At 37.8% G+C, this 21,784-nt stretch overlaps 1 protein-coding gene and 1 long non-coding RNA gene across 2 annotated transcripts in view; one reads left to right on the top strand and one right to left on the bottom strand.

The window, feature by feature from the left end:
* Positions 1-21,784, top strand: part of LOC148720557 (uncharacterized) — a 486,858-nt gene that overhangs the window by 163,666 nt on the left and 301,408 nt on the right. The gene's annotated exons all lie outside the window — the stretch shown is intronic.
* Positions 9,286-19,553, bottom strand: LOC148720575 (dedicator of cytokinesis protein 7-like). Its single transcript, XM_088739837.1, has 12 exons — positions 19,489-19,553; positions 18,921-18,964; positions 18,233-18,296; positions 17,650-17,817; positions 16,962-17,180; positions 16,102-16,236; positions 14,908-15,088; positions 14,080-14,225; positions 12,962-13,105; positions 11,744-11,868; positions 9,987-10,142; positions 9,286-9,518 (listed from the first exon to the last, which is right to left on the bottom strand). Exons 1-12 carry the CDS (start codon positions 19,528-19,530, stop codon positions 9,455-9,457), a joined length of 1,488 nt encoding a protein of 495 aa, XP_088595963.1. The 5' UTR covers positions 19,531-19,553; the 3' UTR covers positions 9,286-9,454.

Below are 21,784 nucleotides of genomic sequence, written 5' to 3'. Positions count from 1 at the left end.
AAGTGAAGTAATGTACATATTACCTTTTTGTCATGTGTGCGCCGCATTTAGTATTTTGATGCAATGACTGGTGAAACCGAAGAAGAATCATTATACTGAAGCGATACTCTCCCTACAAAAAAAAAAATATATATAATGCAGATATGCAGAGAACGGTAAAAAAATTAGGCTGAATTCGGGTCTCATTGTAAAATAAAGAGTTTTATGTTATATTTTTTTCCAAAAGTGTTTTTTTAGCGCAGAATGCGGACAACATTTCGCTTCCTACGTATGACACATGAGGCTAATTTAGCGTTCGTTACTTCAGATTCGCAACTTATTAAATTGATAGCTCATGTCACCTTCCCATTTTTACGCTCAATAAAAAAGCTAAACAATTAATCACTAACTGTTCGACAGTAGCACAGAAATTTTTTTCAGAGTTTTGAAGCTTATACTTGATGTCAAATCTAATAGAGTTGGCGTGATGTCCTAAACGATTTTGCCGACATAACGATATTTAGATTTAGATTCCAACATTCGTTTCTCAAGGGCGAAAATAGAATGATAAAAAAACCTCGCCAAACCCCTCCTTTATTACTTGTTTTTGCGAGCACGTGATAAACGCGGATTGGAATAAACATCTCGTGTTTATGTCACGTGCCACGCATTAGCCTGTAACAAGCTGTTGACGAATTTTTAAAAATCTTGAAATTATTCATGATATTGTGTAAGATCGGACCAAACTGTTTTAATTCACCGGGCTTCCTAGATTTGATTTGTAACATTGTTTTACTACATGCAGCCGCGCTGAAGCTGGCTCGGAGAAATAATAACATGGTCTGTTTATAGATGCCCGGTTCCGTTAGACAAACACAGTTCCCGACGGAGAACTTGACCTAAGTTGTCAGTTTCCGGGTTGATGCCGAGTATATTTGTTCATCCTCAACTTTCAAGTCCTAATTCTCCTTTTCAGCTGCTATATATTTCCACGTAAAGTAGTAATGAGAATTTGGTAACAATCTCTGCGCTCTACTCTCCTCGCCCCTTGACCGAATAATGTTTAATATGCTAAAGAAAAAATAAATGTCAATCATGATTATCAGTTTTAAATTTCATTCGCAATCATTACATTTCGTGGAAGTTTCATAATAACTCTAAGTCCTTACAGAAGTCTACAAAAATCCCTCAAAAATTAACGGAATGAAAATACAAGAAAGCATAATTAGGAAACTGGATGTATTCTAAAACTCCTCCAAAACTCCTCAAACTAGAATTTAGCAAAATACAGTACTGGAAAATGACAACAGCTGACCATTAGCTACACAAGAACATCAGGTAGAGAGTACTTCACATCTTTGGAGAGATAAACATGCCGTTCTTAGCGACCGATGAAGCTGCATGAAAAAACTGAAATTATAACTTCTCCTTGAAAAGAGCATCACGAACATTTAGAGATCGGAAAAAATAAGCTTAACCGATCCAATGAATGACATAGCTAAGTTGGATGAAATTCGGAGACTCGTAGCAGTTTTAAATAATTTTTTTCCTCATATCATTTCCAAATCTAAAATTTTATGCAAAAGAGGAAATTTTTCTTCCCTCCTTCCGGTATGACACACACGGCTAGGTTTGTGTTCATCATTCTCACGTCTTAGCAATCTTTTACTTTTTTCGGTTTTTACAATCGTTTATAAAACCCCTGCTTTATTTGTAAAGTTTATTTTGTTTTCTCCGTATCGCAGAACTAATACCGCCCGGTGAGAAATTTCGAATTCAATTTCAGGCCGAATCACTCCTCAAAGTGATACAACCGGCCAATGGCGAAAGGTAGGAAAAAAGTCACGCAATCAATCTGATAGGTTGATTTATTCTCGAAACCTTTGCGCCGGATTTTTGTTGATTTTTTGCGGATAGTATACATTTTTATCTCTTTGGGTTTTAAACAGTTATTTTTAATACTTTGAAGCATTTTATCGTCGACGCAATTCCGTCGTAGTACCATTAGTACATGATCACATAATGTTTACCCTACACTGAAATACGCAATTATCTACATTGGGATCATGCTACATGCACCTATAAATGAGCAGTTTTAAAAAAGAGATTGCCAAATTTGGTTTTCTTTTATCTTTACTTTTCTTGAAATCGCAAAGTTGGAAGGTTTTAATGGACAAAATATTTGCATGAAATCTGATTGAGAAATCGTACGTACCCAAAACTATTTTTTTTTTCGCAAACCAATCAAATCGTTACCACTGGAAAATGAAAACAAAGCTTGCCTTCATTATGCAGAACCAACTTGATCATGAAGTAAGGTACCTGTTACATTTTTGGAGACATGTGTGCGCCGCATTTAGTATTTTGATGCTATGACTGGTGAAACCGAAGGAAAATCATTAAGTTAAAGCGATAGTTTCCCTATAAAGAAAATATAATGCAGACATATAGAGAACGGTAGAAAAAGATTAAAGCCGAATCCGGGTCTCATTGTAAAAGAAAGGGGTTTATGTTATATTTCTTTTCCAAAAGTATTGTTATGGGGCGGAAAATGGAAAAAATTTCGCTTTCCACGCATGACACATGAGGCCAATGTAGTGTTCCTTACTCTTCAGATTTGCACCAGTCCTTATTAAATTGACAATTCGTGTAACCGTTCCATTTTTATGCTGAATAAAAAACTAAACAATTAATCACTGACTGTTCCGCAATAGCACAGACAATTTCTTACAAAGTTTTGAAGTTTATGAAAGATATCAAATCTAATTCCAACATCCGTTTCTCAAGGGGGCGAATAGAATGATAGAAAACCCTCGTCATGCCCCTTCAACTCGTATTTCCCTTTTGTTTTTTTCGTTCTTGAAGATTGCGACCGATGAAACAGCTGAAATGATATCTTTTCCTTCAAAAGAACGTCACAAGCATTTAAAGAACGGACAAAAAATAGGCTTCTCCGATGAAATAAATGACAAAGTTGCATAAAATTTGGAGACTCATTGCAGGTTTAAAAGAGTTTTTTTTTTTCTACGTCATTTGCAATTTGAAAGTTTTAAAGCAAAAGGAAAAATTTTGCGGGAAAAAAGTCACGCCATCAAGCCGACAGGTGCACCTATTCTCAAAACCCTTATTTTGGATTTTCTGTAGATTTTGTGCAAACAATATACATTTTTAATACTTTGGGTTTTAAACAGTTATTTTTGATACTTTGAAACATTTTATCGTTGACGCAATTCCTTCGCAGAGCCATTACTACGTGATCACAGAAAGTTTATCCTACAATTACAAATAGTCTATATTTGCATCAGGCTACGTGCACTCATAAATGAGCAGTTTAAAAAAAGATATTGCAAAATTTCGTTTTCTCTCATCTCTATTTATCTTCAAATCGCAAAGTTAGAAGGTTCTAGGTAACAAAATATTTGCCAGATATCTGAATGAATAATCTTACGCATCCTCGAAACTGCTGTAGATGATTTTCTCACCACCAAAAGTATTTTTTTCTCGCAAGCCAATCTAATCGTTACCACTGGTAACTGAAAACAAAGTCAGCATTAATTATGCAGAACCAACTTGAAGTAAAGAAAATGTTACATTTTTGGAGACGTCCGCACTGCGTTTAGTGTTTTGATGCTATGACTGGTGAAACAGAAGGAAAATCATTAGATTAAAGCGATTCTTTCCCCACAAAGAAAATACAATGGAGACAAATAGAGAACGGTAAAAAACTTAGGGCTGAATTCGGGTCGCATTGTAAAATAAAGGGGTTCATGTTATATTTCTTCTCCAAAGGCATTTTTTGGGGGTGGAAAAGGAGAAAATTTCGCTTTCCACGTAATGACACATGAGGCTAATTAAGTGTTCGTTACTCTTCAGATTTGCACCTTATTAAATAGATAGCTCATGCCACCGTCTCATTTTTACGCTGAATAAAAAACTAAACAGTTAATCACTGCTTATTCCGCAGTAGCGCAGAAATGTTTTTTTATAACGTTTTGTTGGTTATAAAAGATGTGAGATCTAATTCCAACATTTGTTTCCGCCAACGGTGGGAATAAAATGATAAAAACTCTCGCCATACCCCTCCAACTCGTCTTTCCCTTTTTTTTATTTTTATTTTTTATTCTTGAAGACTGCGACCGATGAAACCGAATGAAAAAGCTAAATATTTTCCTTCAAAAGAAAATCATAAACATCAAGAGATCGGGAAAAAGAGAAACTTGTAAGTTGTTCTGTCTGCAGTGCAGAGCTATTACGACTCGTTAAGAAATTTCCAATTCAACTTTGGGAATCCATTTCTCAAAAGCTAGAGTTTTCAACCGGCTAACGAGGATGTAAAAAGGCGGGAAAAAAAGTGACGCCATCAAGCAGACAGGTTGATCTTTTCACAAAACCTTAACGTCAAATTTTTCTGATAATTTTGTACAGATAAGATAAATTTTCATCACTTTGAGGAATAAAGAATTATTTTGGATTCTTTGAAGCATTTTATTGTCGACGTAGTTCCTTCGCACTGCCATTAATACATACTCACACAACGTTTATCCTCCAATTACGAAATTATCTATATTTGCATCAGACTACGCCAACCTATAAGTGAGCAGTTTTAAAAAAGAGATTGCAAAATTTGTTTTTTTTCCTAACTTGACTTATCCAAAAATCGCAAAATTCGAAGGAATGTGTGCGCCGCATTTAGTGGTTTGATGCTGTGAATGATGAAACCGAATGAAAATCATTGACGCGATACTTGCCCTACAAAGAAAATATAACGCAGACACGAAGAGAAACGTAAAAAAAAAAGTAGGGGCTGAATTAGGGTTCTCATTGTAAAATAAAGGGGTTTATGTTATATTTTTTATCATTTTTTTAGCGCAGAAAATGGAAAAAATTCCGCTTTCGCCGTATGACACATGACGCAAATTTTGTGTTCGTTACTTTCAGATTTGCACCCCATTGAATAGATTAACCATGTCACTGTACCATTTTTACGCTGACTAAAAACAAAACACGTAAGGAAGCGAAATATTTTTCACTGACTATTCCGCAGTAGTACAAAATTTTTTTTTGAAAGTTTTTGAAGCTTTCAAAACCTTATAAAAGATGTCAAATCTAATTCCAACATTCGTTTCTCAAGAGCGCGAATAGAATGATAAAACCCTCGTCAGACCCCTCCAACTCCTATTTCCCCTTTTTTTCTCATTTTTGAAGATTTCATTGGAACCTGTTGGTTTTGCTAGATTTTCCTTTATTTCGTAAAATGCTCATTATGCTTGGTATATTAAACTTTGGAAATATTTTTCTAACCACGAATAGTTTGATCATTTCTGGATTCAAGTTGTGCTTGCGTTTCGACTCTCTCTTTCTCTTGCGCCGTACGCTGTTTTGGCCAGTATGATGTTAATAGTGAGCAATACTATACTGAAATTAAATTATCACAGGGGTTTTAAAAATGTTTAGTTCGACCAGTGTCACTTGACAATTAATCAGATTCAAACTTTATAAAATTTATCGCTCGAGTTAGATTCAGAATCTGAGAGTGTAGTCGTTTTAAGCCTGCAGTGCTCCTAAGATCTAGTGCTTAATTCTCACTTCCAGCTGCTTTACAATTCCTTGTAAACTATTCAGAAGAATTCGGTGTGATCTCATCGTTACACCATAAAGCTGATAGATTAAGGTTTTCTCATTAGTGTTTGCTGGAGATTGTACCGAAATCGTAAAGAGATTGTAATTGTTAATCACATCAGTGACTTTAAGGATCGCCGCATCTGTCATGCTTTGTGGCATTTGATCAAGAATGTTTTGCAATTCTTGCGAAATGTCATTAGTATATGTCCACATAGTTATACTTTTGATAACATCGTCCATGACTAGAATAATCCATATTTGCACAAATCGACGAGGGCCTTTATATAGGCTGCTCAAGAGAATGACACTGTATATATTCCTATCTTGACATCATACAGCTGGAATAACCAACAGCGTAATATGCCAGACCTCATTATGAAAAAAAAGTCGTACCTGCCTTCAGACTCCTCTAAAAACTATCTCCCGCGAAGTACATCAAATCAAAGCCTCTGGAAAATGGAAACGAAATAGCATTAGTTATGCAGAGCCATCGATCAACTTTCAAGGATGTCTGATAAACACAAATCAAAATGAACATTTCGTGTTTCATGCGATGTCGCGTGACACTTTTCAGCTTTTTGAAATCTCGCAGTCAAAAGAGTGAAAAAAAACAAAATTCCCTCAAGAATCATGCACGAGAATTAGCGAAATAATTTTACTCGGCTGAGCTTCTTAGATTTAATCTGTTCTTCATCCGCATCTACAGTCGCCTCGGCATTGACTTGAAAGTAGGAAATGGAATTACAGTAAGTTGTGCATATATTGCGTTCAAAATTATATATTGCAATGCTGGAATGGCACTAAATAGAATGCGAACTGTATAATGAATCATAAATCGTACTTACCCTTAAAACCCCTGGAAAATTTTTCTTGTTTTCTTTTTAAAGAAATCAAACGACAACCGTTAGTAGATGAAACCAAGTGGTACGGACACTTGATAATTTTAGAGATGAAAAGATTTTGTTTTTTATTCTTTTATGATATGACTAATGAAACTGAAAGCTTGAAACTGAAATGGTATTTCTGTATAACACTAGCAGTGCCAATAGCAACAGTATGGAGAAAAGTTCACTTGATCTAGATCAGTTACTCAGGAGAAAAAAAAACACACACAAAGCGGTCATCTCAGACTAAGGTCATTGCATTAAATCATTTACTGCAAACTTTCATTTCATACCAAGTGATGAGGTGTAATTTTAAATCATTTGCAACGTAATTTCATAAAATAGACAACCAGATTCTGAAGATTAGACAATTATGTCGTGATGATTTTATTTATGAATAAAACGAGTTATTTCGCTTTCTAGCTTACTGATATGACTCATTAAACAAGGGATGAGGCGTACTTTTACATCATTTGCAGTGCAATTTTATAAAGCATACAATCAGATTCTGAAGATATAAGACAATTATGTCGAGATGATTTTGTTTATAAAAAAAGAGTCATTTCGCTTTCCGGCCTACTCATATGACTCATTGAACTAATTTCTCGCACGTTATTTTACAGCGGTTTGCTTACTTCATTTGGATCGGTTGTGTAACGATATTTTTAACACTTGATCACACGAATAATATGAATTTTAAGCCATTATGAATCTGACAGTTTTTATTTTACAGTACAAATTTCACTTTGATCATGAATCTCCATCATTTTTTACGAGTTCTCTGAGGTTTGATCTGCGAAAAAAATTTGATGAAAGCTTTAAAAGACATATTTCCCGTATGAAGTTTAGAACTTGAGTATGCTACATCTTTGTGAAGCTTCTCGTTCAAAAGAGTGATCATTTGATAAATTCTCCCTAAAACTTTTAATAGAGCCGGTTTAAAGACAGGTGTTGAGAATTATCATAACGTTCAGGTGAACTATGTCTCGATAGAACATTAGACCGTCATGAAAAAGCCTTTAATAAAGAAATCAATAATGTGGGATCATTTCCATCTCATAGGTATGGATTTCCTATTGTTATATTTCGATAATACTCATAACCACAGCTGGCTATTACTAATGAAGCATTAGAGAACTTTTTCAGTCCGTCTTTACATACTGTTATCTAAAGGCGCATGAAGAGGGGGGTGATAGAATTCGAGAACTTTACATGCGAAAATCTCCTTGGAAAATGTAAAAAATGCTCAAGCTTTTTCGACAAGGTCATCTAGCTCACGATTATTAAGGCATGCAAAACACTGAAGTTCTTTTTTTTCCTCTTTCTTTTTTTTTTAATTTTGGCCTTAGGGCTCAGGGAGGAAGAGAAAGCTTAACCCAAATCAAAATGTGACAAATCTTTCTCCGTTTTTAATTTTTGTTATTTTTACTTGAAGGTACTGTGCAAATACCTCAAAAGCTTTGAAGCTTTTTAAATTGTGCCGGCAAACACAAAAAGGGTGACGTCACAACTGTCTCTAAACAGACCAGTTAACTAATAAGAACGCGTGTATTTTATCCATTATTTTATAATCATAAATGAAAATCACTACAACCTGAAATGATTTACCCTTGAACGATTTACAAAGAAGAGTTTTAGTGCCGTTTTTCCGGCAATTAACTTCTACTCTGTCAGAGGAAAAGTGAAGAAAATCGGCTTACGTGCACGGCAAACGCTAAACAGGTACTTCCACATAGGAACAGTGAAAGCGCAACCGGCAAACGTGAAAAATGGCGGGAAAAAAGGTGATATAGGTCACTTTTGCCGCTCACGTTTTACGTAAACGCGGTGTTTAATCTGTCTATTGTCTCGGGCGTATCCCCAGTCGAGTGAAGTCACCAACTTGTCACCGATGCTGTTTGCAGTTCAGATATTCCTTTCGCTAGATAGAAATTGTTCCTAGATAAAAAAAAAACCATTTCACACAAGCCTATGGGCATGTAGTTGTGCGCATTTCTCAATGCCCGTCCCAGTGTCCTTAGATATGTTATGTCGCGTCTTTGGCGTTGAAGTAACAAAAAATTACAATAACAATAGTTAAGCCAAAACATTTCGCACTCATTTCTGAGTTCAGTTTATTTAAGAAACTGTTCTCTAAAGTTGATCAACCAAAGGACTTTTAATTTCTCTGTCCAAAACTTACTGCACATTTAAAAAAAAAAAAAGCCACTCATTACAAATTAGTTCCGACATTGGAAACATTGCATTATGTCTGTGTGGAGCTGGAATTTTTATAGCTTTTTTACTCTGCAAATACAGACGAAATTAAGGAATTCTCTTTTTGACCAAAAAATTTGTTTACTTACTTGTACCTGTACAATATTCACAATAGTGTTTACCTCTAAAATCTACAATCTTGGTAAAAACGTCTGAGGCACTATAGCTTGACCTTGTAAATGGCAAAACATGTACTCACCCCTCCCGCCCTGGAAAATGTTGAACACAGATGGTGTGAGTTGGGGAGGGGAAACAGGGAGGGAATATGTTTTCGTGGATGGAATATGAACGCAAGTTGCTCATGAAACACGAGACGGACACATAAAACGGGATGTGTGTTTCTCCAAACGTTTTGGCCAGGATTGTTGGCACATTAAGCTAACAACTGTCTTTCTTACCTATCCTTGATAACCACACTAAGTACAAAACACATCTTGCGGTTGGGAAAATATTTGGTCGCTAATGCCCTAAATTTACAGGACTCTTTGAATATGATGGGGCTCTTTTAGGCCCCCATCAATAAAAGAAAAGTTACTAGTTTTTTTGTGTGAACTGTTCGTACAACCAACTTCGAAAGAATTTCTCAAACACGAGGTTCACAGACTGCAGAGAATGAAATCCATCAATCATTCCATCAATCAATCAATCAATTCCAATTATTCAAACATACAAAATTGACTTGGTAAAGATAAGGCTCTGAATGGAATTTTTAGTTAAGCTATACTGTGTCCTGTATTAAAACTCTTAGAGATTTTCCTCAGTAGGGCAGATCCTTCCCTGCAAAACGACAACAAAGTGCGCAGTTATTTACCAGTTGCATATAAAAACATGTTATAGCAATTAGCAATGAGATTATTCGCTCCACTGAGATTTCTACGCGTGTTACCTGTTCTGGGCTTCGCGCAGAAACCGAAAGCAGAAAATCTTATTGATTCAGTTTATAACATGAAGACAACCTCATGCTTTCATTTCGTTTTGTTTATAACCACGCACTGTTGGGCTACTCACGTCTATGTCGGAATATACTTCGAGTATCTAGCCAATCAGATTGCAGCATTTGTGATAGAACGCTAGCAGATTTATTTAAAAAGTAATAGGTAGGAAGCTTATTAAAGGTAGAGGAGTTAGATAATTTTCAGCATAAGCCTCCTTTAATAAAATTATATTCGTCTTAGACTCGTAGCAGCAACACTAGCACCACCGAAAATAACCATCGTGTATCACCAGCGTGGAAAATAAACTTACTTTTGCCTGGTGGATCCACGTAAAGTGCCATACTTGTTCCTCAAGAGAGGTTCAAGTTGTTCGGTAAGCTGTGTATAATTCCTTTCCAGTTCTTTCTGATAGGCGCGTTGGTCAGATGCGATAAGCTCCTTGTTCCTATGCAGAGCATCTCCACACCTAATACATAGCAATAAAATGTTTTAAGGCATTACAAGGATTGAGGTATTGATAACTCCAAGGAGTGATAAAGTCAGACGGTTGCGGTATGGTCGGAGGAAGTGCACTGTGTGACGGTATCTGACGTGATATTTGGTGTCTTACATGAACTTTAATGCTCCGCACAAATACCCGAATGTAGCAAAGTTAGCCCAAGCTCAAGAATGCTGTCAGTTGGATAGCATAAAATATTCATCATCATTATCTCTTATTTGCCTTATTTTAACAATAAAAATATTTAATTACAGCGATAACAGTTAGAAGGCAACGAGACCCAAGAAGCCACCGGACTTATGGGAGAGCCACCTCACTTACAATAATAAATCAAGTAAAGAAAAAGTGCTGCGAATGTGCGGCTTGGCTAATTTTAGTGATTATTTAAGTAAAAACTCTTGCAATTTCGTCTTAAAGCTGAGAAAGTTTTACGAACGAGTGACTGAAATAGGGAGAGAGTTCATAATTTTAGGACCTTGGTTGAGAATTGTAAATTGCTTGAGATTTGTACGGCACAAATGCGTTCGATAATTACTGGCTGTTCTGGTACCATAGCTGTGAATTTGGCTATTCCTTACAAAAAGATTGAGAAGCAATGGGGCCATAAGTTATTTTTGAAATAAAACATAAATTTGGCGAGTTCAAACGTATTGACTTAATAATAATAATAATAAATAAATAATAAATGATTTAACAATGGACATCCACTGGGTGGCTATTCTTGTCCACTGTTCCAGATCGAATTGGAATTTGGAATGTTGGTTTTTGCGGAGGGAGGAAAACCGGAGGACCCGGAGAAAAACCCTCGGAGCAAGGACGAGAACCAACAACAAACTCAACCCACATGAGACGCCAGGTCCGGGAATCGAACCCGGGCCACAGTGGTGGGAGGCGAATGCTCTCACCACTGCGCCATCCCTGCTCCCCCGCGCCATCCCTCCTCCCCTAAAAATTCCTAGCTTGGAGAATAAAGGAGCAGAATGGGCTCGATAGTCTGAGTTGGTGATAGCTCCGCACAGCTCAGTTTTGCAAATAATAAATTCTTTTTAAGTTAGATACGTATGTGGACGACCAGACGGAGTTACAATAGACGATATAAGGATAAAATAAGATGTAGTACAAAGTGAGTTTGGTTGTAGAGGATAGGGAAAAGCGAGACCTAAATATAATACCTATTGATTTATCGATTTGTTTACATACATAGCTGATATGGTGTTTGCAGGTGAGATGATCGCCAATATAGACCCCAAGGAATTTAGTTACATTAGGCTGTTGTAGGGTTTGCATGGGAATTTTGGTGATCCAAAAACTAGAAAACGCAGTAAAAACACATGGGGACAACGGAACTTTATAATTATTTCAAACTTCTATATGGCGATTGCCCATCCAAAGCCTCACTTTTTATTTTGCACGAAGAAGATTCTTGCTCACTCGTTAGCTCTTGTAATGCACATAACTTCGGTTGAGTTGCTTAATCATTCGAGTCTTGCATTATACACAAAAAGTGCTTCTTGACTGATTTTTATGTCTCGGTTTGTTGTTTGCCTGGCTATACACACTAGCATTACCTCTTGATAAACTCTTTGAAACAGAGTCTTAGTCTGTGATGGTGTCTTGTGGTCATTGGCGTTTCTGCGCCATCTTCAGAGTCCTTATCGTGACACAAGAACACCAAAGCAATCTCTAGAGGACCCTGTAAATACAGCACATCACCCAAGCGACAGTTAGACAAGTCAACCTTAATTTTCAAAGGAACTATATTGCTATCCAGCAAAACAATAGTTTATCACTTTATTGAGAATGGTGATTGTAAAAAGGAGGTTTATTAGACCTGACATGAACACTGACAATCATGGTTAAATCAGAACTAAGCACTACTCGTAAAACGAACAACCAATCGCAGTTGGGCTGGATAGAACTACACTGAAACGTCTACTAGGCTAGTATCAACGAAAAATTCTCCGTGCCACAAAACCAACGTTAGGATGTTACAGTGAGTTGTTAATTGTTTATCCCATCGTCTATCAGCTCGAATAGCAACTTGTGGACACAACGGAAACTGCTGCCAAGCCCTGGGGTTTTACGACTTCGTAAAGGGTTTTAACAGCGATTATTAACAGGGGAGCTTATATCCGAGGGGGCTTATATCCTAGGGGGCTGATATCCGAGGGGCCTCATAGGCGGAGTAGAAAAAGTGCTTCACGACGAGCTATGGCAGTGTTGATGAAAACACAAATTTGCATTTACTGCTCCGTAGTTAAGTATAAAAAAGTCATAATAAATTAAGTTCCTATCAAGCTAGAAGGAGGCTTACATCAGGGGTGTGTGTGTGTGTGGGGGGGGGGGGTATTATCGGATTATTGTTTTTTTTCTTTGCAAGTAGGTGAGCCTATAACCGGGATATAAGTGATGGAGCTTATAGACGACAGTTTACGGTATGCACGAACGGACAGACAAAATGAATGACTGATCGACCGATCAGTAGAATCAAGGGGGGGGGGTAAGTTTCAAAAGAAACTGTGGTTCTGGGTCGGTGGGAGTTACAAGGTAATTTTGGTTTTATCAACTGAATTGATAACGTATTTGGCCACCGTAAAGAGTTTCAAAGCTGACGTTTCGCTCTGACGAGGGTCTAGCGCTCGAAACGTCACCTTTGGCATTCTTTACGGTGGCAATTCACATTATCAACTGAGTTGATAAACTAAATTACGATCAATAGATTAACTGAGGACCATGACAAGATTAAAATAAAGCGGATATAAAGAAAAGAGAGGTAAACATTTGACCTGATTAACAGTAGTGCCAATGGAACCTTGTAGCACCATCTGCAACATCTTAGGGTTTGGTGGTTCTTGGTTGATTGCGTTCAGAAGCTCTTTTGTCCTTAATTCCATATCCTCGATGGCGACTTCAATGGGACTCAACGTAATCTACACCATGTCAATCAAGTGGACGGTTATAAATCAATGTTAGAAGAAAAAGAAGTGTCTGTTGATCTGTTATTGAGAATTATAATGCTTTAAGAATCACCAAGTTAAGTGCCCGCAACTTTTAATAGCTAGCAATAGCCCATTTGCGAGTTACCTTTGGCCTCTTTTTCAAGGCGAGTCCTGGTGCTTATCCTTTCATACGATTATAAGTTTTTACTCACATGCAAATTAAACTGATTTTCATAAGAATAGTTGAGAACCAGGCCTCGTTTTGAAAGAAAGGCATAAACCTAATTCGTAAATGACTTATTGCGTTCGAGAAAGAAATTTCGACTCATCAGAGTAAATTGATCATCCAAGTTTCTTATTAAGAACCACCACAGGAAAATTGATCCTGTACAGTAGTTGGGTCAAGAGTTTGTGCGTCTTGAAACGTCAAGCCACAATCCCTTGACCCTAACATCAGTATGCACATTCTCTATATTGTTCTCTACAAATTTCCCTAGGTGCTAATAAGGAGAATTCGTTTAACAATCAGGAGCTTCTTTAATTGGTGATCATTTTATTTATTCTCATGACCTTAATATGTAATTCAGGGGGTGATACTGTGGAGAGAACTGACATGTTGGTCACTCTTAGTGTTAAAGAGCTAAGCGGGTCATTCCCAATCCGTGTCCATCTTCTCCATACTTCACCATTCTAAGTGCTTTCTGATTTATTTTTCTATCTTACCAAACTAATCTTCTCTGGTTTCCTCTCAGTCAAATGTCATCATGTTTGTCGCAAAAATCGGCCATAAATATCATGACGTAACGCCTTTAAAGGAGGCTGGGAACGGGCAAAAATAACGTCATGTCTGAGCTCACTGAGCCAAAAATTCTTCCTTAAATAGAGTTGCCAAAGGCAACCAAATGTGCACATGTGGATTGGCAGAAAAACAGCTGCACCTCAACAAAAAACAACCCAAAACTGACCTGTTCACGATGCACAACATTGACCCGTGTCTTGACATACGGGAATGAGTTGGCGGCAGTCAAAATTGTCTTTCTTTTGTACTGAGTGACCAGTTCGCCGTGAGGCTTCCCGCTTGGTGTAAAAGGAGTTTCGTACATAAACCTTCCTGTGAGTTTAAAAACGCAATCTCTTTAGGGATAATAGAGCACTTCTTGATTGCTGGCCGTGAAACCCAACTGAACAACCGATCAGAAGAGTGGTTTAACAACGGCTCATACTTGGTGAGGAAGACACAGTTGACGTAAAACAAAAGAAAACAAACGACCATAAAACGAAGGAAATAATGAAATCCATAGGCCATTTCTGAATTACCTTTGGCCTCTTTCTCAAAACGAGATTTGGTGCTCAACCATTCGCATGAAAACGAGTTTCATTTGCATGTATTATCATATGAGAGGATGAGCACCAGGACTCGCCTGGAAAAAGAGGTAATTCCAAAATGGGCTATTGGTTAAGGAGGCGGTGTTCGATTGTGATCTGGTCTTCGTCTTCTGCACCAAGAAGGGGCTTAGACAACAGAAGGAACGAATCAAAATAAATACTTGCAACCTGCGTCAGGCGCGGGAAAAAACGGAATTTGCAAAATCGAAACTGGTTTTTCATCAGCATTTGATTAGTGGAGAGGACGGTTCGAGTTTTCTGAATCAAACAGGGAGCACAGTTAAAAAAAAAAAGAAAAAAAAAAGAAACAAGGAATTCCAGAATACTCAGTTTCAGCACTCTTTTAAAAATTACTCTGAAAGCCTAAAAGAAGATCAGATAGACTGTCAAAAGTGTAGTGAACATACTTAGGTTGAAATTCCTGTCAAAGTAAGTAATTCGATCCTTTAGTTCGTATTCGTCAAAATATGGGTCCACATAGGTCAGTTGGATGTATGCCTTTTCTGGATCGAGCTTGTCTTGCTCAACTGTGTTGGAATCTTTGATTACTTCCACAACATTTGGCCCAAACTTTTCATCATAAAATGCCTGGAAAAAATTGTCAACAAGTTGTTATTCAGTCAACAAGTTGTTATTCAGCTTGAATAACAACTTGTTGATGCACCGGAAACTGCTGCCAAGCCCTGGGGTTATACGACTTTGTAAAGGGTTTTAAGAGAGCTTTATAGGAAAGGGGCTTATATCCAAGGGAGCCTATATCCGAGGGGGCATTTATCCGAGGGGACCTATATCCGAGGGGGCCTATATCCGAGGGGGCTCATAACCGGAGTAGAAAAAGTGCTTCAAGACGAGGAGCTATGGCAGTTGGTAACGCACTGTCAGTGTGAAAATTGCTGACCATAGACCACTTTCATAAATGGCTGCCGGATTAATATTCTTTTGTTTAAGTTTAAATTAGCCCTTCTGGCCTCGCTTGAGATAATGTACTCTGTTCAATTTTGTACTGGGGAACGAGGCCAGAAGGGCTAATTTAAATTCAAACAGAAGAATATTAATCCGGCAGCCATTAATGAAAGTGGTCTATTGTTCGTTGGTTATTTCTCTCTCTAATTAGAGCGCTTTCCGATAGAGAGTCGTAAAACCAAAACCAAAGTAATTACAACAGTGACAGCTCAAAGTAAACCAGACAAAACTGCCTAGAGTATTTACTATTGCATCTGATTGGTTGACAGAGTAGTGCGCGTTTTTTTTGGGCCAATCACAGAATGAAGTAAGACAAAAAAAGAAGGAAAAGCAATCCCGGATTGCTTTCTAGACCCAATGGAAAATTCCTCTCCCCGCCTGGTGCAACGATCCGACACACTTGAGGCTATTTGAGTTCGGAAGGTGGTATAACAACCTTTAACTTGGAAAAATCAACAAAATTTAAACAACTGAGTTGAAAACACACCAATGTGGTTGTAATAAACCTAGAAGGAACAAGAATGGCTAACGATAGAGAAGATTAAAACGGATTGTAACTGACGAACTAGAAAATTTCAGACAAAATTTGTCAAGGTGCACCAACTAAGACGGCCACAGATAAGGCTTAATAAACTAACCTGTAAACGATGCGACACTTCAGGAAGCTTTGTAATGGCGGGTTCTTTGTAAATGTACTCTTCTCCGTCCAAGTCTCCAAATTTTGATCCATAAAAACCAACTCGGAAATATGTTCCCAACATACGCTTTCCTTCCTGGAAAAAAAACAAAAACAAAAAAACAAAACGAAATAATCGCAGCGTAAGTGAAACTTCTCTTCATATCCAGTAAAAGGGAATCAATTATTTTCAACTCATAGAGTAATCTGGTGTCTAAAGGAGCCAGTTAGCGCTTGTGTACGTATGCATACAAAAAAAGATAAAAAATGTTGACTGTCCACAAACACCTCAATTACTAACAGCGCTGATAGAAAACATGATCAAACCTGCAGTCTATAAGAGCTATCTCTTACCGTCTGTATAATCAATATAAGTTCCAAGGGACACAAGTGCGGTATCATTCGGGACTATTCGGGACAGTGCCCGGTCCAATACTGAGAGAATATTGGTCTATAAGAGCTATCTATTACCGTCTGTATAATCAATATAAGTTCCAAGGGACACAAGTGCGGTATCATTCGGGACTATTCGGGACAGTGCCCGGTCCAATACTGAGAGAATATTGGTCTATAAGAGCTATCTATTACCGTCTGTATAATCAATATAAGTTCCAAGGGACACAAGTGCGGTATCATTCGGGACTATTCGGGACAGTGCCCGGTCCAATACTGAGAGAATATTGGTCTATAAGAGCTATCTCTTACCGTCTGTATAATCAATATAAGTTCCAAGGGACACAAGTGCGGTATCATTCGGGACTATTCGGGACAGTGCCCGGTCCAATACTGAGAGAATATTGGTCTATAAGAGCTATCTATTACCGTCTGTATAATCTTGCCGAATGCTTCAGAAAGCCTCTGATGAACTTGAGTTAGCTTCTTGTAATCACGTTTTGCCTCCAGAATTGGTATCAACAGTTTATACACCTCGTTTACACATTCAAATAAATGAGATCGGAAAAATGTGTTTGCAGCTGCTTCTAGAAGCAACACCAATCCGTTCTCACAGAAGTACTTTCCGGTACAGATTCCTTCCTCATCCTGAATAAAAGAAGCAAAATATGTCAACAAAAATATAAGTAAATCTGAAAATAATAAGGGTAACATTCACTTAATCCAATCACTCCAAGGTAAATTCTCCTTGCAGTTCTATTCCACAGGACTCCCCGACAAAGAAATATGTGATCTCCAGTTGGTAGAATGACCACCATCACATCAACAACAAAAACCAAACGTTCCAAAAGCGACGAAGGGAAACACACGACTCAATTTATTGCAAGAAGAGGAGACATTTTCCAGCCATGCGTCTGTTCCTGCGCACAATTGTTCAAATGGCAGATGACGATATGCGGAAAAAATCCAGCGGAAAAAGTGTACACCGAACGTACTGCGCTATCAACCGGATTGAGATTTATTCAGTTGATAGCGTTATCCATCCTATGAACCACCGGGGCCCGAATAAAATTGCTTCACATGCGGCCCGTTTGGGAAAGACAAAGTAAAGACTTACAGGTGATACTACATCATCTGAAATAGCACTTTCTTCCAGCACATTGGGTGATATCTTCTCAAACGAAACGCATCCAATGGGTAGGTACGGCTTGTCTTCCAACATACTCAGGTACTCAGACACCAAACCTGCTGTATGTACTAAACACATGGCTGCTTCCACTTTATTCTGCTCAAAAGAAACACAACAAAAGGAAAAATACGACAACGAGTCATCATTCGAGGTCAGTCAGATTATGGTTTCTTGATGCACTTGAACTTAAAGTGATCACATACTGAAAGCTTGGCCGAATACTTCCTGTGTGTAAAGTTAACTCATTACTGCAATTATGGACGCGCACCTATGCTTGGTGCAGCGTTCACGCGGAGCCCAATGTCTAAGAGAATGTGCCAACTTTTTAGATTGAGAAATTTGGTTTCCATATGACGGCAATTTCTTCGTCTGTACGGAAATCTGTATTTCGCGAGCGCAACAGTATGCATTGTCAGAAATTCGAAATTTAGAAAGGAAGTAAGAATTAACCAAATAGAGCTTCACCGCTTTCCTTCGATAAATTAATACCGAATCTTAAAGCTATTGGTACCTCGCCATGTTTGGCAGCCATGTTGTACAGCAAAGTCAGTCGTAAGTCAGGTGAATTTTGATATCTAGTATGAAAAAGATGAACACAGTTAAATGCTAGAACCAATTAATAGTGCCTGGAATACAAATGTTGTACAATGCATAATGAGACACTTAACGTCAAAATAACCATCAAGATAAAAAAGTTACGTTGTTCATCTGTTCACCTGCCTCGATTGTGTTTCAAGAACCTCCCTTAAAGTATCACAACACTGGCTATTACCTAATTCATATGCGTAGATGGATTTGCTCTTAAGCGATACCTCTATAGCTCATTAGTAAAGCACCCAAACGGCAAATCCGAACGACTGGGGTTCAATTACCCACGGGGGAGATGTGGATTTTCTCTTGGAGTTTCTCTATCGATAGTGCGTTTAGCATCACTTTATAGTTTCATCATCGGAATTTGGCATACACCCGAGCTCTCTCGACTTCAGTGCAGCAAAGGAAGGGCATCCGATGAAGGTCCGAATCATTCAAGGGATATCCGATCAGACGTTTGGGAGGCCATTGATATTTATCCTAAATAAATATCCGAGTTTTTCCCACTTTGGGACAACAGTTCACAATATTTGGTACCGTCAATTTCATTACTTTTGCTTGACGAATTCAAGAGCACTTGCATCAGAAATCCTGCGAACATCACTTACCCTTTAGCAATCCTGTACATCAAGTCAATCAACATTTCTGGGTCCTGAATAAATGAGAATGGATAGCAAGTTATGAAAACGGTATTAATAAAAGTCAGGAAAAATATTTTACTAAAATGCTATTTCAAGTTCTCAAATATTTCCCATTATTTTTTCCGTGAAGTCGATGAGTAGGGTTGAGAAATAAAGGAAGCTGGAATAATTTTTGGGAATTATCCAAAAAGTTAACAAGAATGCGGGGAGTATCTATCTTCTTGGCTTTCTGTAAAGTTTTGGTAACAAAGCGAAACCTTAACGTCAATGATTAGAAAAATTGGGAACCGCGGCCTACAGATATGAGAACAAGGAGTAAGAATTTCAGACAATAGGTTGTACAGAAGAGAAAAATTCATGTTACGAAGTGATCAAATCATGCAAGTTAGTGGTTGAGATATAAAAAATATACAGTGAGTGGTCTTCTACTAGACTCTTTTTCGGAAAATACAACGCCTTCACAACAACACCTTAACAGAACGGAAGTAACCAATCAAAACCTTGTAAAACAGAAACTCAAAATTTTAAGACTGACCTCTTGATACTCTTTCATTTTGACTGTGTCCGACAGAATCATGTGAAGATTGAACACCAACTCCCGGACCTATGAGAAGATTGCAAGTTATTTTCCTCACAGCATAAGAATCATATTGGTAGTAACCCAAAATCCTAAGACTTATTGTGTAAAGTACCAATAAAACAAGCTCATTGATATGCAAACAGAGTCCTTTGTTTTTCCTCCTTCTTTTTAGAAACTAGGCTAAAAGGGATTATTGACTCAAATCGAGAGTATTTGCCATAACTTGAGCAACATCTGGTGGTGAACTGCGCGTTGTGGTTCGGTATGTGTGACTACTGGAGGTTACTAAGCGGGGACGTCCATCGTCGAACTTTTAGGAAATCTAAAAAAACATTTTGACTCGTTGAACATCAAACTACGTTCATAAATAAAATTTCAAAATAGTTTCAATGGCTGGGAAAAAATACCTCTTCAACCTTTAACACCCTAACATCTGTATGCATATTTTCCATACTGTTCTCCATATATTTCCTTAGATGATGACAAGGAGAATTTGTTAGACACTCGAGAGCTTCTTGAGTTTGTGATCATTTCCTTTATTCTCGCACATTAATGTTTGATTTAGGGGTGATATTGTAAGGGGAAATTACAGTGTAGATGCTAGTCATACTCGGGAGTTTGAGGGTTAAAATAGCTGTGCGAACATTCGCCTGATCCGGAAAAGTGCTCGTTCTCAGCTCCTGATCTGATTCAGCGTATGTAATGATTGTTTTCAGTGACCAACGGAGATGATCTTCATTAAACGCCGGCAATTAACGAGATTGTAAAGTACTTCGGTTACTGCGCTGAGGAAAGCGTTAAAGAATCATCACAAAAGCATTGACTAATCATATCAAAATTAGATGGTCTAAAATAAAGTTCAATTAACAGTTGAAAGCAACCATAGCGGTACACCTGACAACAATAATTGTAGTGAACTTAACAAATAAGCTGAAACAAAAAAATAAGCTGAAAAAAATAAGCCGAAACAAAATAACTCACGAACTCACTTGTGTTGTGCCAACAAGACTGGAAAGTGACATTGTAACTTGCATCTTGACTCTTGCAAAATTCTACAGAATAATCGTTTGCACAAATAAACAACAGATAAACGAGTAAAAGGGTAAGTTTCTTAAACAAACCGCGATGCTGTTTCGGTGGGGCGTATTGGAAGATGATTCGGTTCTATCATCTGAGTTTATAACTCAAATTGGCGACCTTAAAGGGTTTCTGAAGCCGACGTCTCGAGTGTTAGCTCTTCGTCAGAGCGGTCAATGTGATAATGACACGGTCAGAACTCAAAACCTGGAACATTCGCTGATTCGTTCATTACGACGACCCAGTGGTTACCGGTCCTTAAAAGCTGTTTTTGTTTTTTTTACGTTATACAGCGGTGTAAAAATGGATTTAAAACTTAAACAATAAATATACGAGAAACGAAGCAAAAAGAACCAGTTTTTTAGTTAAGCCACACACTTCTATTCTTTTGGTTTACGTTCGCAGAACGTTCGAAAAAACAGGCTCTAGGGCGAAACAACTCCGCCACTACGTCTCTCGTACAATGAAAAATTTAAGCAGAGACGTTCTCGAGACGCGGAAGGCAACCGGAAAACTGATCTTAACGCGTTTTGACGCCAATATATCGACAATACTGTCGTCGCTATAGCATTTTAAACATCGGGAATGAGAAATTTAACTTCCGGTTGCCGTCTGTTTCTCAGAAACATTTGTGCTTAAGCTTCCTATTGTAGAAGCCCAATACTCTCAAACAAAGTTTCACACCAGTGAAAAAAAAAAAAACCAAAACAAAACAAAAGCAGCAGCACTATTTAACACCAATGTCCACCGAAGAGTTACAACTTACATTTCCTATTTCAAAATTCTGTCCCATGAGGAGATAGAGTGACGCGCTGGCTTGGGCCCGAATACTACTAAGAGCAGAGCTGCAATGGTTTAGGAGTCTGGAACACAAGTCTGCACAAAGTTCGGTGTCATCTTCAAACAACAGCTCGAGGAACTAAAAAAAGGAAGCGGTATGTTAACAGTCTATATGCAACACAAATATCTCGACAAAACAATAGAGACATCAGCTATCTAACAAACGAATAAACTATTACAGATGTCTACGCTTCTAGACATTGTCTCATGGAGGTATTTACGTTACCTAACGATGGATATATGAAGTTCATATATTTTGATTTTCGCTATTGCATAAATAGCGCTCTCTACTGCGAGGATCGTGCATCTTACCTTACCTTGTAGACAATTGATC

The sequence above is a fragment of the Stylophora pistillata genome, chromosome 11 (assembly GCF_964205215.1).
Source record: "Stylophora pistillata chromosome 11, jaStyPist1.2, whole genome shotgun sequence".
Classification (NCBI taxonomy): Eukaryota; Metazoa; Cnidaria; class Anthozoa; order Scleractinia; family Pocilloporidae; genus Stylophora; species Stylophora pistillata.
The sequence above is the reverse complement of the archived record's forward strand: the minus strand, read 5'-3'. Positions and strand labels throughout refer to the sequence as shown.